Here is a 14,977-nt window from a genome sequence, read left to right as displayed (position 1 = left end):
GTTTGTAGCATATTTATAGGCTATTTCAGGGATACACATTAGACCTGTGCAAGAGTCAAGGCAACAGCCCATAATTGATGTAGTAGTGAGCGAACTACTGAACAACATTTGGGCTTCTTGGCCTCACCCACTCCAGCAATAGCTCACATTACTCCTTTCCTCCTTTCCTCCATCTATTCTTTGGTGTAAATGAGGCACTCTGCATGAAGCGGGACATTTAGAGGACACAGACAGAGCAACAGGCAGCCAGTGCCGGTCGGAGCCAGTAACCAGGCGTTTCCAGGCTGTATAGAAGCAGCACATTGACATCATAAATCGAATCCCAGGCACAGCTGTTGATACAGGTGCTAATACGATTACTGGCACATGAAAAACAGGTTTGTTCATATTGGCACTGCAAACGTATGCTAAAAAGGGGATTAAGAAGCTGGCAGTACTGGCAAAAAAAAAGTGCTACAACCGAGGTGTATATGCTAATCACGCTCACAACTACGTGTCACTCTCGGCAGGAATGAGTCATGTCTTTGGGCTGTTATTGTAGCTGTGGGTTTAACTAATAAAATACGAGCATGTAGGGTTTCTCAGCCGTACGCTACGTTGGTATAACACAGCTGCTCGTGTCAGTTTGTCATTGCTTAATGTGTACAGTGTTAATGCATGGCTTGTCTTTTTTGATGTTCAAACATATCCGTGATGATGATGTGTAGAACATGTGTACATTTGAATTGAATTCATTGATTGTAGGTGATTTATGTCATTGTGCAGCTTGTTTGATGTTTAGATGGAGAAAATGTCTGGACTGCTTATTGCTCATTGGGTTCACAGTCTTCTTGGCAACTGTTTGAGGAGGCTTTGGCTGATTGGCATATGTTAATGAGATGTTAATGGTATCTTGTTTGGTCCAATCCAGTGCCGGTGTTGCGTTAATCCAACACGCAGAAAGACGACTTACTCAGTTGATCTTTTGACACGCCTTCCCGGCTGCCGTTTATCATTCTGTTTGAAAACTGAGTCAAACTCTGGCAGCTCCTTAGCTAAAGGCAAAGAGCCAAGTGCTTTGTTTATGGGGTGTGTGTGTGTGTGTGTGTGTGTGTGTGTGTGTGTGTGTGTGTGTGTGTGTGTGTGTGTGTGTGTGTGTGTGTTTGTTTGACAGGGAAACTGTGTCTTTAATGAATGTTTATGACTGAAAGGATGTTCCGTATGTGCAGAAAAGTCTGTTTATGTACCCGTCTTGTCTGTGTGTGAGAGAAAAGATGCTGGTAGAAGACGAGTTAGTGTACAGTACACACCATAGATTTTAGATTTAACGATCATTTCTTGTGTGCATTTTATCCACCATGCAATGTGCTCTCTTTGTTGTGTGTTGTGTATATTAGGCATGGAACACAATCTGTATGTGTTTAATGCTCTGAATATAATATTTCATTTGACACATGAAGTGAACTAAACCAATCTTTCCTCAACCTCAGATACATCACTCTTGTTCATACAGTAATTAGACTTATTTAAGGATGTGCATGAAAGGTTTTTTTTTGGACTTTGGCTCATATTAGTTTTGTTTGTACTGACCAGCCTGTAAATACATGTATATAGACTTTGTACACTAATAGAACTCGGACAAGATTTTTAAACAGAGCTGAACATTCACGCTGGGGGACTTTGGACACTTCACAATGTGGATATATTTCGGGACTTGTTGACTATAATGTGGATATATTTCGGGACTAATCTCGAAATAACCCCTCGCCTTAACCCCTTAACCTGCTAACCTAGGTGAGCATTTTGCCTGAAATATATTGACACATTCAAATGATTACGTCGGAGTCCTGAAACATCAGTGATCCACCATAACACTGTACATGCGTACATGCTTATAAACAAAATAAGAAAGTACTGAACGCAGGGATGTGGTAGCTCAGTGGCTAAGGTGTTGGGTTACTGATCAGAAGGTCATGGGTTCGAACCCCTGGTCCACCAAGCTGCCACTGCTGGGCCCCTGAGCAAGGCCCTTAACCCTCAGTTGCTCAGTTGTAAGTCACTCTGGATAAGGGTGTCTGCTAAATGCCGTAAATGTAAATGTAAATGTAAATGTAAATGTAAATGTAACTGTACAAGAAAATGAGCTTTGAGTAGTTCTTTGCTTCCACTGTATATGTTTATCAGATTTCGGGGTTTATATAAGGTATTTGGGGATGTCTTAGTTTATTGCTTAGTGTTGGACCACTGATCAGATGATCGTGAGTTCGTATCTCAGGTCCACCAAGTAACCATTGCTGGGTCCCTGAGCAAGGATCTTAATCCTTAATTACTTGGTTGTGTATAAGTCTGCCAAATGCCGTAAATCTAAAATTTTCATTGCATGTGGATTTTCTAAATCCATTCTGGACTTGTGCAGGTGAACTTCCATCTGTGTGCCATCTAATAATTTCACCATATGAAAACAGAATGATGACCACATCAAAATGTCATTATGGTCAAATTAGTGTTCCTGGTGAGAAAACAATTTATAAATAAATCATTTTTCCAGGAGTGAAATATTGGTTGCATTTATTTTAAATAGGATTTAATACGTTCTTGTGGGATCGTGTTGCTGTTTAAAAGAAATTTCTGTTTTGTCATTGTTTTTTTTTAAACCTCTTATATACTGTATGTGAAAGTGTTAACAGCATCTACAGATTAAGTGATAAACACTGGAATCCATTATATAAGTGTCCTTTGCTAATGCTTTCCTCTCCCATTTAAACATGGTGGAGTCAGAGAGCAGATAGCAGGGACAGATCGAGTCATTGAGATTGTCTGCTTTCCACGTGCAGCCCTGAGAGAATGAACTTACAGAAACATGAACTCTCAGCACGCCGTGAGCCTCCAGTCCACTTCCTCTCCAGCTTTACTGATCCGCAGCCCATGTTCCAGGACACACTTAAAATCAGATGACAGTGACCCGAGTCTGAACCAGAGCTGTACAATAACACCTTACTTGTAAAAAAGGAGGCCATGAAAACATTACACAAGCTCATAAAAGATGATGTCTGTACTTTTAATGGCATACAGAGTGTTTTTCTTCTCCTGGTGAATGGAAAAGTTGAGGTTTCAGCAGCTTTGGGTCAACTTTGTATACAGCTGTGTATTGTACTGGTCTTATTAAAATTGCTCTGTTAAAATGTTCTCAAGTGCAACTGCGGTTTCTTATCAATTTATACATTTTTTGTTTTTAATATAGAATCCAGGTTTGTTGCAATAAGCTTTTACAGGAGATTCTAAAATAAAGGACAGATTTAGTAACTCATCAATCTACTGGTAAGTTTTTGAGAGACGGGAACAATCCTAGGGTGTGTATTGATCTGTCCGTCTGTCTATCTACAGTATCTACCGCCCGCCATCCTGACTGACTAATAATCAGTCTGTTCCGTTTAAAAATATTTTCACTTTAGACAAATTGCCTTGTTAGAAAGTATTCAGTATTCACATAAAAGTGCACGAGCGTAAACTTCCCACCATCAGTTTCAGTGGTTGTGTCTCCTCGGAAAGGGGAACGTGATTGTACACGTGGGCTTGACAGCCTGAATCCTGGACTACAGCTAGTGAGCTTTCCAACCTCATTAGGACTTTTCTCTGTCACTGTGTGTAAAACGTCATGTCACGTATAGGAAGTTGAGCCAAGTGTGAACCAGAAATGCTGACTCAGCCCTGGGAAATGATGAAAGGAATAGGACAGGCCTATTAGCAAGATGGGCTGGAAAGCAGAAAGTTGGCATGCTGGGTTTTCCACAGGCCCATCAGTTTGGAACTTCCTTTACCTACATCATGCTTTATTGAGCTCTTAGCATCAATATCTTGTTCCCACTGATAAATCCTTGATAAATATTGTGTCATATAATTATTCTTAAGTGCCGTGTAAGCTAGTCAAAACAAAGTCTGTTTTATTAATTAGCGTCATTAGATGTGTTAATCCAGGACAGTACTATTTCTGTATAGTTGTTTTTGGATGTTTAAGCTTGGCTGTGGCCACTCGTAAAGACAATTCACACTGTAAAGAGTAAAGATAATAACAGAGAATAAGTTCTTCTGGATTTTGTTCTGTTTTTCTTAAAGCTGGAGTGATGAAATTTGCGCATTAGAGCTGAGGGTGTTTTAAAAAGCATTAAAAGAAGCCCTGAAGGAGTATTTGTATGAACAGGAAATCCAGCCGCTGTTGCTCTCAGCTGCCTGTTGACAGGCGTGAAAATAAGTAAAGACAGGCTTGTTGGCCATATAATCCTCGTTAGGAGTGAATAAAAAGAATTTTCACAGCATTCATCTCTGTAGGAAGAAGCACACTTGTGTTCGAAGTCGACTTCAGCTAGTGGAAGAAGAAGAGAAATTTGTTACTCTCCTGATACCTGCTGAATCCGAAGAATGTACTCCACATACCAAATAGAAATTGAATCTCAATGTTGTATTTAGGCCTTTTCATGGAGCATTGATCAGCTTTGGGGAGTGCAGATATGTTCTAATGCAGGAACCTAATGAAACATATATGAGACTATTTCAATCTTAGGGTTTAGATGCATTTTGAGAGAATTTAACAAGAGAGAACCTTTGAGTTACAGAGAAAAGAAGTCTTTGGTGCAGTATTTCCAGATTTTAATGGCAAGGATCCCTGCTAAAAAAAAACAGCATTGCTGGTCCAGCATAAGGTATGTTTTGCATGCTGGGACCAGCTTGGGATGGTGGTATGCTGGTCCTGCATTAGGTGCTGGTTGCTGGTGTGCTGGCCGACCAGCCTGGGATGCTGGTGTGCTGGTCAACATATGTTGTCTATGATGCTAGTATAATCCCAGCAAGACCACAACAAAACCCATTTCACGTATGCAAACATTTACTATTTATATTTTATATCCATTAACAGTACCTTATTTGTGCTGTTTATGGCTTGTAAATCATGCAACGATACAAATAATGTAACGTATAAACACCACTATACCACCTACAAAAATAACAACAACAACAAAAAACAATCAACTCATGGAGAAGGTATCCTAATTCTGCAGGGAATGTACTGACAATGGACAGAGGAAGAGTAGAGATCACGCTGGAGTGTGGGATCTGTTTTCACTAGTGAATTGAGTTCTGCCTCACTTCTAAATCCCACTGGATAGAAGTATGCCAATTGGGTAAATGGGAATTTATGTGTATCGCGGTCTGTCATTAGAGAGAGAGAGAGAGAGAGAGAGAGAGAGAGAGAGAGAGAGATGGTATTTGTTGTGGAATTTCTGCTTTTCTCTGTTCCATGAAATCCAACTAATATGAAGGACAATAGGTTGAACTCTTGTTGAGGCGTGCAAGTGTCACAATGTCATAGTTGTTGAACAGTTTGAGACTCCTATCGAGCACTGTGTTCCCCGTCCTCTCAGAGGGCTTCATTGAAGCGCTGTCATGCAAAAAGTCCAGGACTGGATGAATTTGTTATTGATTTGGATGGCGATGTGATAGCAAGCCAGCTCGTGTATGGGGAAACATGTCAGTATGATGGAGGAGCGCTGTCACACAAGACACACAACAGTCCAATCCAAGACCTCATCACACTGACTGATCGGTGCACTTCAGCGTTCCCAAGGAACCTTGCAGAGAACGATCGTGCCTGAGCCAGACGAGGCGATTCATCCGCCCATTGCATCGTAACGGCTTTTGTTTCTCTTGGGTGAAGTTTCACTGATGTCACTTCTTCTGTTATGTCATTCTGAGCTGAAATCACACTGACAAGCAAAAAAAGAGTGTGTGCCGTACATGTGCATGATCTTTTGCTATGTCCTTTGGGGATCTAATGTGTTTACTATTCTCACATCCTGATATTCGGTTCAGCTAAGCAGAGCATCTTCCCAGGCCTCTTTAATTTGGCTGCCAACACATTGTATTGCTCGATTATTTTATTTTTTAAATTAATTTCTAATTAATATCTAAATTCTTTTTACCGTTTTACAAGATATTTACCAAATAGGCAGATAATGGTAAATAGCACCACCTGCACAGAAACAAGTGCAAGATGGATAGACCGATATATAGAAGATATAGAACTAACACACACTCAAGGGCCAACATGTAATGTACATTGTGTGCTACAGAAGCTCTTCTATGAGATTGGACTGGTCAGGATTGCTTTTACTCCCCACACACATCAGTGAGACTCGGCCACTTTAACCCTGTTGTTGGTTTACTGGTTCTCCTTTCTTGGACAACTTTTGGTAGGTACTAACCACTACATACTAGAAATACCCCATAAGACCAGCAGTTTTTGTCAGATGCTCTGTCCAGTTGTCTGCTCGTCACAATTTGTGAAAGTAGCTCGGATCCTAACACTTGCCCAGTTATCTGGCTTTCAACATGCCATCTCTGAGAACTGACTGTTCAGTTGCTGCCTACTATATATCCAAAACTATAATAGGTGGCATTGTAACAAGATAATCAATGTTATTCACTTCACCTGTCAGTGATTTTAATGTTAGAGCTGTATAAGGATCTTACATAATAAAAAAAAAGTGAGATTGTCAGATGCAAGCAGGAAGACTCATCAGACATATCAGCAGGTATTTGGTTATCTATTCCCTGCCAATTCCAAGATTTTGGGCCATTTTGCCTTTTTAACTTAATTGTAGCAGGTTAAAAGAATCTTTTTGATTTTGATCTCTTTCCATTTCATTCAGACAAACATCCAGTATCTGTAAGTTGGGATAAATCTCAGGTCTTTTTCTTGCACCTGTGATATAACATAGCTCTGGAATTACACTAATTATGTAGAATGTCATGAAAATCTGTGTGTGTATGTGCGTGTGTATGTGGTGTGTATGTGCATATGTGTATGTGCGTGTGTGTGTGTGCATGTGTGTGCGTGTGCGAGCAGTCATTAATAAAGGTTTCAACCTTTTTATATTCACTGTATTTTAAAGCAGCCTTTTTAATCATATTAATTCACACTGCCATTAAAACAAGTTCGCTGTGTCTTGTGCTTGTGTTCACACCGGGAAAGAAAAACATTTTAAACTCATATTCGATGGTGTTCATTTGAATATCAGGCAGTACCTTACTACTTGTGCTTGTCCAGGTTCACACGTGTTAATGTAGTAGACATGTTTACCACAGAGTCTCACTTGGTCTTAAAGTTGAAGCATGGGCTTAATAAGTTTGAACAAATCCACAGACATCTGTTTTTTAGTCATCACAACATTTTCCTGAAAACAACCTTATCTCATAAAGTCCAGACTGCTTGGAATGTGTTTCTGGTGATATCTTGACTTTGGTGATATGAAGAGATTCAGCAAGCATGAACCTGCCATAAAGCAGGCCAAAGATTTTTAAGAAGAGAATGATTGTTGTTTTTGCAAAGACTGTAATTATCTTTCAGGGGAAAAAAAGATAAGGAAAAGGGAATGCTGATTGAAGAGTTAAACTACTGAGACATCTCATGCTGTTGTTTCCAAGTGCACCATTTCCTTAGCAGACTTCAGCAAGCTTTCTGTGTTGGCGTTGCATTATCCTGCATCGTTCTGAAGCGTGTCAGATGCACGTGATGAGTCTAGGGAAGCTCTGAGAGGAAGCCACTGCACAAGAAGGTATAAAACTGACAATGAGGGAGACAAATGTTTGTAGCCGCCTTCAGCGCCTCATATTTTAGGACTTCTCCACTCCCCACAAGGTCAAACAAGTTCTCTAAATGTTTTTTTCCCTTTCTTTTCTCTGCTTAGGAAGGTGGGGCTCAACACTTTGTCTTCTCTTTTACTTCATTGTAATGGATTACAGAGACACTCAGTTCTAAGGTACAGCTCGGATTTTAGGATTAAAGTTGCGGTTAAACTCCCCCGTTGCTTCTTGTGGTGTTTTCCTGCTTCTTCTTTTCACGTTACATCTCTTGGCTTCTGTGTAAGACACTACATCCTTGGTGTTCTAGTCTTTTATCTTTTTTCCTTTTCCTTTCCTGAAGTCCCCTCTCTCTCTCTCTCTCTCTCTCTCTCTCTCTCTCTCTCTCTCTCTCTCTCTCTCTCTCTCTCTCTCTCTCTCTCTCTCTCTCTCCCCCCTCTCCACATTCTTAAAAATCTGCAGTGAGGTTTTTGACAGCTCTTTGATTCAGCAGATCTCTCGCTCTGAAAAGGTGCTGGCCTTGATTAGCTCCCCAGTGGACAGCAGGAATAATTTAACACCATGCTTCAGCATATTTAGGTACAACAGAAGCACTATGGTTTATGTTACACAGTAGGGTCTTGAAAATCACGATTCCAACATTGAACATGTATACAACATACACTGAAAGATGTCATTTAATAGCTCAAATGTTTGTATTGCTGCACCTTTCAGAGCTTCTTCCTGAAATGAGTTCAGGATCATGTTTCTAGCTCATTTATGGATTAAATTCTGAATAATTGCTTCGTGATAATATAAATTACTTATCACATATAATAGCTGCAAAAAAATCTTGTAATAAATGTGATCAAATTTAAGCATTTTAATGTAATGTGCATAAAGTGTGTGGCGTTCATGCTTCGAAACAGTCCTTTGCTCATTTTTTCAGGCTTTAATTATAGATTTTATAAAACACGACTGGTGCTTCTGCTATAAAAGCTGACGTGTTGAACACTAGTTTGTGAAAAACTAGTTTCAAAAACACAAATCAAAAAGGTCGGTGATGAATTCAAACTGCATTTAAGGTGTTTGAGTCTTCTGGTATTTTCAACACTAATGCTAACATTATTCTCATTTCAAAAAGGATTATACAGAATATTTTGTATTATAAGGCAACTTTTACTTGAATAAGCAAATGACAACAAACACACCATAAGATGCAGTGGAAAGCTTGCAAAAAGATTGGAACTTATCACAGCAAAGGAGGTCTACATCTGGGATGAATGTGATGAGTCTTTTGGCCACTTAGTGTAGACAGACAGACAATTTGGCAAATATTAGGTCCATACTGTGCTCCTCTATATTAAACCAAATGCATTTAAGTTCAATATGCTCTCTATCTAGGGGGTTACCGATTGGCTGTGTGGGACCTATAAATGTTCTGTATGTGCCACTGGCTTTATATTCGTGTGTGGTAAGTAAGCAGTTTATCCTGGTCAGTGTGTGATGGATTTGGAGACTGTAAGCGTGAAACAATGGGTGTGTGAGGTGTGAATACACTGATGGGACAGCAGCCCAGTACAGCATTTGAAATTCAGCTACAGTAGGGAAAAATACAGCAGTGAGAATATTATTGAGGGGGAAATAAAATGTTCTTTTTACAAATGTAAAAAATAACAGTTAAAATGATTGTATATACACTACAAAAGTAAGAACAATCCTTTCATTATATAACCAGATCTCCCTCCTTTTCTTTCTTGTAGTTTTTTTACACTGCTGCTTGCATTTTGAGCAGCAGAATATAACTTTGTTATTGTAACCCATCACAGTGTGTTTGCAGCTGCGACCCATATTATAACAATGTAAATATGATAGATATGATTACTGATGCAACACTAATGCTGCCTACCATTCTGCTCACTTTTTGGAAATGGTCAACCATCTTAACCGCCTCCTTGTCTTATTGCCTTGTGGGAGGATCACTGATATTTTTTCCCCCTTTTTCTCTCACTCTTTGTTTGTGTTTAATATCTTTATATAAACCAAATCCAGACAGAGCTGGCAGGAGTTGAAGTCTGCACAAAAAAGTGCATTTAACCAAATGATACAGTATATGATAATGTTATTAGCACATTTGCATGCTCCAATGGCTGCATTTGCGCTCTTTTTCTTTTATTAGAAGAATGAATTTTGCATTTGCTCTTGCATTTAAATGATAATCATTGTGTATGGCCATCCATTTTCTTGAGCACACACATACTTGCCGCATCTCACTGTAAAAACCTTGACATTGGGCTGAAATAAGCATAGTTTTTCTAATCTGTGTATCTTCAAGCCTGCAAGTCATCAGCCACATGTCCATTTTAATAACTGCACGGCTGTTTGACTTCCCGGAAGAGCGATAGTTTTCATTCTTTTCATTTTCTCCCCTAGATTATGTTTGCAGTCATTTGAGAAGGCAGTGTATTTACTGAGAAAAGACACCTGGAACAGTCCAAGGTCTTTAGATGTAGAAGTGGCTCTAGCAGTGTTTCTGAGCTGTTTTTCCATGCTGAATAAAGGAGGAGCTTTCTGCTGAGAAGTCTGCCTGCAGGAGGTGAGTTAGATCCGCTGAATTGCAGGCTTAAGGTGAAACACATTATGGATTGTGGTAAATAGTGTGTCTTGATGCTCAGATTTAAATTTTAAAAAAGAGAGGAAAAAATGAGGAGGTGTGACATGGGTGGATGTTAAACCTTGCTTCTTTGGGTTTTCCTGTACTCTTTGCTTCAATGGTGCACATAAATAGCTGAAATGGGATTACCTGTCTTCTTTTGCTTTAGACCTGTTTGAAGATGTGTCGAAAGAGACAGACAGAGAGACAGACAGAGAGACAGACAGATTGATTACACATTGCAATTAAGCTGTGAATAAAATATCAAGACAGATACACTTAAAATTCATATATATTTTAGGCTCAAATGTTCCTTTTAGTACAGAATGAGAAGCATTTTATAAAAGAAAGACAATTGGTGTGCAGATAATCCTTCCTTATTAACTATCAGTGTTTATGTATGTTAAGACACAGATCAGCTATAATGTTTAAGCCACCTGCCTTATACTGTGTAAGTCCTCCTTATGCCACCAAAACAGCTTTTACCTGTTGAAGACCTCTGAAAGTGTGCTGTGGTGTCTAGCACCAAGACGCCAGGGCCCAAGGTTTTCCATCAGAAGCTGCCCAAGATATTACACTGCTCCCATGATCCTGACGCGATTCACTGGTCGTGTGCCTTATACTAATTTTGGTAGATACTATCCACTGCATTCTGGGAACACTCCACAAGACTTGCAGTGTTGGAGATGCTCTGATCAAATCATTACATTTACATTTATGGCATTTAGCAGACACCCTTGTCCAGAGTGACTTACAACTGAGCAACTGGCAGTGGCAGCTTGGTGGACCTGGGGTTCGAACCCATGAGCTTCCGATCAGTAGCCCAACACCTTAACCACTGAGCTACCAAATCAACACAATTTGGCCCTTATCAAAGTCACTGAGATCCTCATACTTGCTCGCTTCCAACACATCCAGTTAGAGATGTGACCGTTAACTTGCTGCCTGATATAACTCACCCCTTCACAGTACTGTACAAAGGTTTTAGGCCGGTGTGAAAAAATACTGTAAAGTAAGAATGATTTAAAAAATAAACATTTTCAGTTTATTAAGTAGTGCTTGGGGTCGTTGTCATGCTGTAGAATAATTTTGGGGCCAATCAGATGTCTGTTTGATTCTATTACATAATGGATAATGATCTGCTTGTATTTCTCAGCATTGAAGACACCATTAATCTTGACCAAATCTCACACTCCACTTTTGGCCCCAAACAAGGAACCTCCACCATGCTTCAGACTGCGGACATCATCACTGTATCATCACTCATCAGCCCTTCGGCACACAACCTGTCTCCAACTACAGCCAAATATTTCAAATTTTGACTCATCAGAACAGAGCACCTGCTGCCATTTTCTGTACCCCAGTTCATATGTTTTTGTTCATGGTTAAGTCGCTTAGCCTTGTTTCCACATCAAAGATATGGCTTTTTGGCCACGATTCTTCCATGAAGGCCACTTTTGGCTGGACAGTAGATGGGTGTCATCTTCCAATGTTGAAGGGAAATTTTTCTTTGTTTCTAAAATGATGCAGGTCACTAAGCTAGCAGTGCCATTTTACTGCTATTTGTTCTGCAGCTAATGGTGTGTGGATTTCAAAGTTTAGAGTCTAATCCACACCCATCTCTCCTGGTGCCTTTCCAGTTAGTGAAACATTATGAAAGTCTAGGGCGGTATTTATTCTGAGAAATGTTTAAAACAATAGACTTTGGCGCATCAACATTCCTTCGTACATGTGTGAAACAGCCCTAAAACACCTCTTCTGTTCATCCTGTCATAATCATCTTTTCACATGCACAGATGTGCAGTAAGAAGGACTACAAGTTTTGCTTCAAATGTGGCATGCCAGTTTGTGCCTGGTGTATCAGTGAGAGCTGGAATCTGCAGCTAGTTATTTATATTTATGAATTCATATTATATGCCCTAGTGTGAAATAATGGGTCATTCTAGCACAACACGAGGTGCAGAGGCAGAATTTCAAAAGGCTGCCTGCCTGCTCCTTGCTGCCAAATGCCCCGAACCCTGAATTTGAATGTTTGTGTGTGTCTGTGTAAGAGAGAGCAAGGGGTGGTGGAGTGGGGGGCATAGAGTGAGAAATGGGATGATGGGGTGTTACTAGTTGGGCTCCTGTCACTTGCTTCTCACTTAAAATGATGTGGCACTGGAATTAATAACCTTCACCAGCCTGGCAGAGTACTTTCTGCCAACTGCCACAGGGTGTGTGTGCGTGTGTGTGTGCGCGTGTGTGTGGTGTGTGTGAGATATGCAGCATTTAGTGCGAGTGCTGTGTGTGAAGTTGCCACTGGCTGTGTTGGCCTCGCTTCTTAATATTTATAAAGATCAGGTTGTTCTTTTTTTAGAGAAGCTACATGCCCATATGTTTCTACTTACCCTTGTTTCCTTGTGGTTTGTGGTTTAACCTCAAGACATAAGCAAATGAAAAAGAGAGAAAAATGGAATTTGTGTTATCAATAACTGTTGCTGATTTGCAGTAAATGAATCCACTAGGCCTGTTCCATGTAGACTCTAAAACATTCCCTTGCTTTGGAATGTTAGAGAAAAGCTGAGAAAAATGTACCACACATTAACACCAAGTCCTTCTTGCTGTTTTCTGTTTCTGTTCCGAAGCCATTATGAATTTGTAAAAAATAAATAACACAGAGATTAGTGAGTTGTTTTGATGTCAGTTATCAGTCAAGTGGACACAGGTCTGTCCAGCATGAAAGACTCAAAACATTTCTGTTCAAGCGCTTTTCAAGCTCAGACCTCAAGATTTTGGAACTTATTTTACTTATTGTGTGTCTTGTATAAGAAATTCTCGTTGGCAGAGGATCTGACACTAATCACGTTAATGACACAAAGCCAACGTCAGTGACCCCATGTGCTGCACCAAAGTCCAGATTTGCATCACTTGCCCTTCTCTTTGCTGCTTTGGATACATCAAAATACCCAAACCATCTCTTCAATTGAAGACCACTGTGTAAATATTTGCGTTTCTGCTAATCCCCAGAATACACAACTCGCACGTTCAGAGGCTTGCTGCTGAATACAAGATTAGTGACAGTAGGCGAGGATCTTCAGAGGATATCCTCTTATGTCTCAGGGACTGCACCCATTTTTCATGTCAACATTGTGACTGTGAAGGACATGTATTCCCTGAGCATTGTCTTCTTCTTCTTCTTCTTCTTCTTCTTCTTCTTCTTCTCCTTCTTCTTCTTCTTCTTCTTCTTCTTCTTCTTCTTCTTCTTCTTCTTCTTCTCCTCCTCCTCCTCCCCCTTCTCCTTCTTCTTCTTTTTCTCTCAGTGTCTCTCAGTATAATTTAATCTCGGCCAGTCCCCACCGATCACGCCATCTTTTGATGCTGCTCAGTATCACACTTGGATGAAACCTTTATTCACCCCTTTTGCCTATGATCTCCTAGATGCCCATATGATCAGCTAGCGTCACTGTGTTTGATAGGCAGTGAGAGAATACACCAGCCCTCCTTTTCTGAAAGCATGGCCATTTTTGCTCTCTTCATCTTTTTCTCATGGATAGCAGTGACATCACTGAATTTCTAACTCATAATCTCTTACTAGAATTTCAGCAGGATCCTAAATGTTTTAGAGCTCGCAATACATCTTCATTAGGAAGGACTGTGTACAGGATTTTGATGTCCCTACAATAAAGGAAAAAGTTATTGTGCATTTATGATTAAAAGCCACTACATTTATAGCTCCTCTAGGATCAGTTTTTGTCTCTCATCACCCCCATGCATCACTGCAGCACTTGTTTTTTTTTTTTACTGTTTCTTATATCAGATGTTTTGACAGTTATTACATTATAAACCATTTCAACTGGTTACAGCTTCTTCAGACACAAGTGCATTGTGTGCTCAGCTGATGAAACACTGCATCTTATTTATTTCGTGTTTTATTATTTCTGAACTATAAACTATTACTGTTCTTCAGGCCTTATCTCAATCCAGATCCATTGGTACCTTGGATGAATATGTAATTTCTCATGACATAATAGTAATCAGGTTGTAGTTCTTTTCGAGATGTGGGGTTTTTGTCTCCTTTCAGATAATAGCGGACCGTCCTTAACAAAATGGAAGCAGTATTAGTGATCTTTGGTCTGCTTTGGTGTTTGGTGTTTTGTAAAGAAGTGTTTTTTTAATACATCACTGCATCTGTTCTTTCAATAGAAGTAACTTGGGCCATCGGTTCTTTCTCTGAAGTATTCAGAAGTCCACAATTTAATATTAGAATATTTTGAAATATTATTTTCATACTTCCTCACTTTTCAGGAGGGACTTGTTGTGATTGGGTGATACTGGAAAAATCAGAGCACTTCATGTGTGTACGTGGAGCTGCCAAAAATATCAAGTTGTCCATGTGCATCTGTTTTATATTGTCCTCAAAAGCTTTTTTCAGATGAATTCAACAAATAAGTTCACATCGCAAAGTTCCATTTTAGTCTTACCAATGATTTATTTAGAGAGTTATTAACATTGGAATGCTGTTTCACTGTGGGATTGGATCGAGCAAACACAGAAGAATTAAAGAATGTTCAGGACAGGGAGAAGATTAAAAAGGCTTTAATGATCTTCTGGGTTTTTTGTGTTGAGATCAAGTCATCTGCCAAAAAAGCAGGAAGGATTCTTCAATTCGGGGCAATGGTGGCTCTGTGGTTAAGGTCGTAAGTTCAAATCCCAGCAATGCCAAGCTGTCCCTGCTGAGCCCCTGAGCAATGCACA

General features: G+C 39.8%; 1 protein-coding gene across 3 annotated transcripts in view; it reads left to right on the top strand.

The window, feature by feature from the left end:
• The window catches only part of fbxl17 (F-box and leucine-rich repeat protein 17), a 208,727-nt gene that overhangs the window by 107,046 nt on the left and 86,704 nt on the right, over positions 1 to 14,977 (top strand). Inside the window, exon 8 of one of the 3 annotated variants that reach the window (XM_047800166.1) lies at positions 2,758 to 3,015. The exons of the other annotated variants lie outside the window; for them this stretch is intronic. Within the exon in view, the coding sequence (XP_047656122.1) occupies positions 2,758 to 2,827 (70 nt within the window). The 3' untranslated portion in view covers positions 2,828 to 3,015. Of the gene's footprint in view, positions 1 to 2,757; positions 3,016 to 14,977 lie in introns of those variants that run through there. 3 annotated transcript variants of the gene reach the window in all.

The sequence above is a fragment of the Tachysurus fulvidraco genome, chromosome 14 (genome assembly GCF_022655615.1).
Source record: "Tachysurus fulvidraco isolate hzauxx_2018 chromosome 14, HZAU_PFXX_2.0, whole genome shotgun sequence".
Lineage (NCBI taxonomy): Eukaryota > Metazoa > Chordata > Actinopteri > Siluriformes > Bagridae > Tachysurus > Tachysurus fulvidraco.
This window is presented reverse-complemented; position numbering and strand designations above follow the sequence as displayed.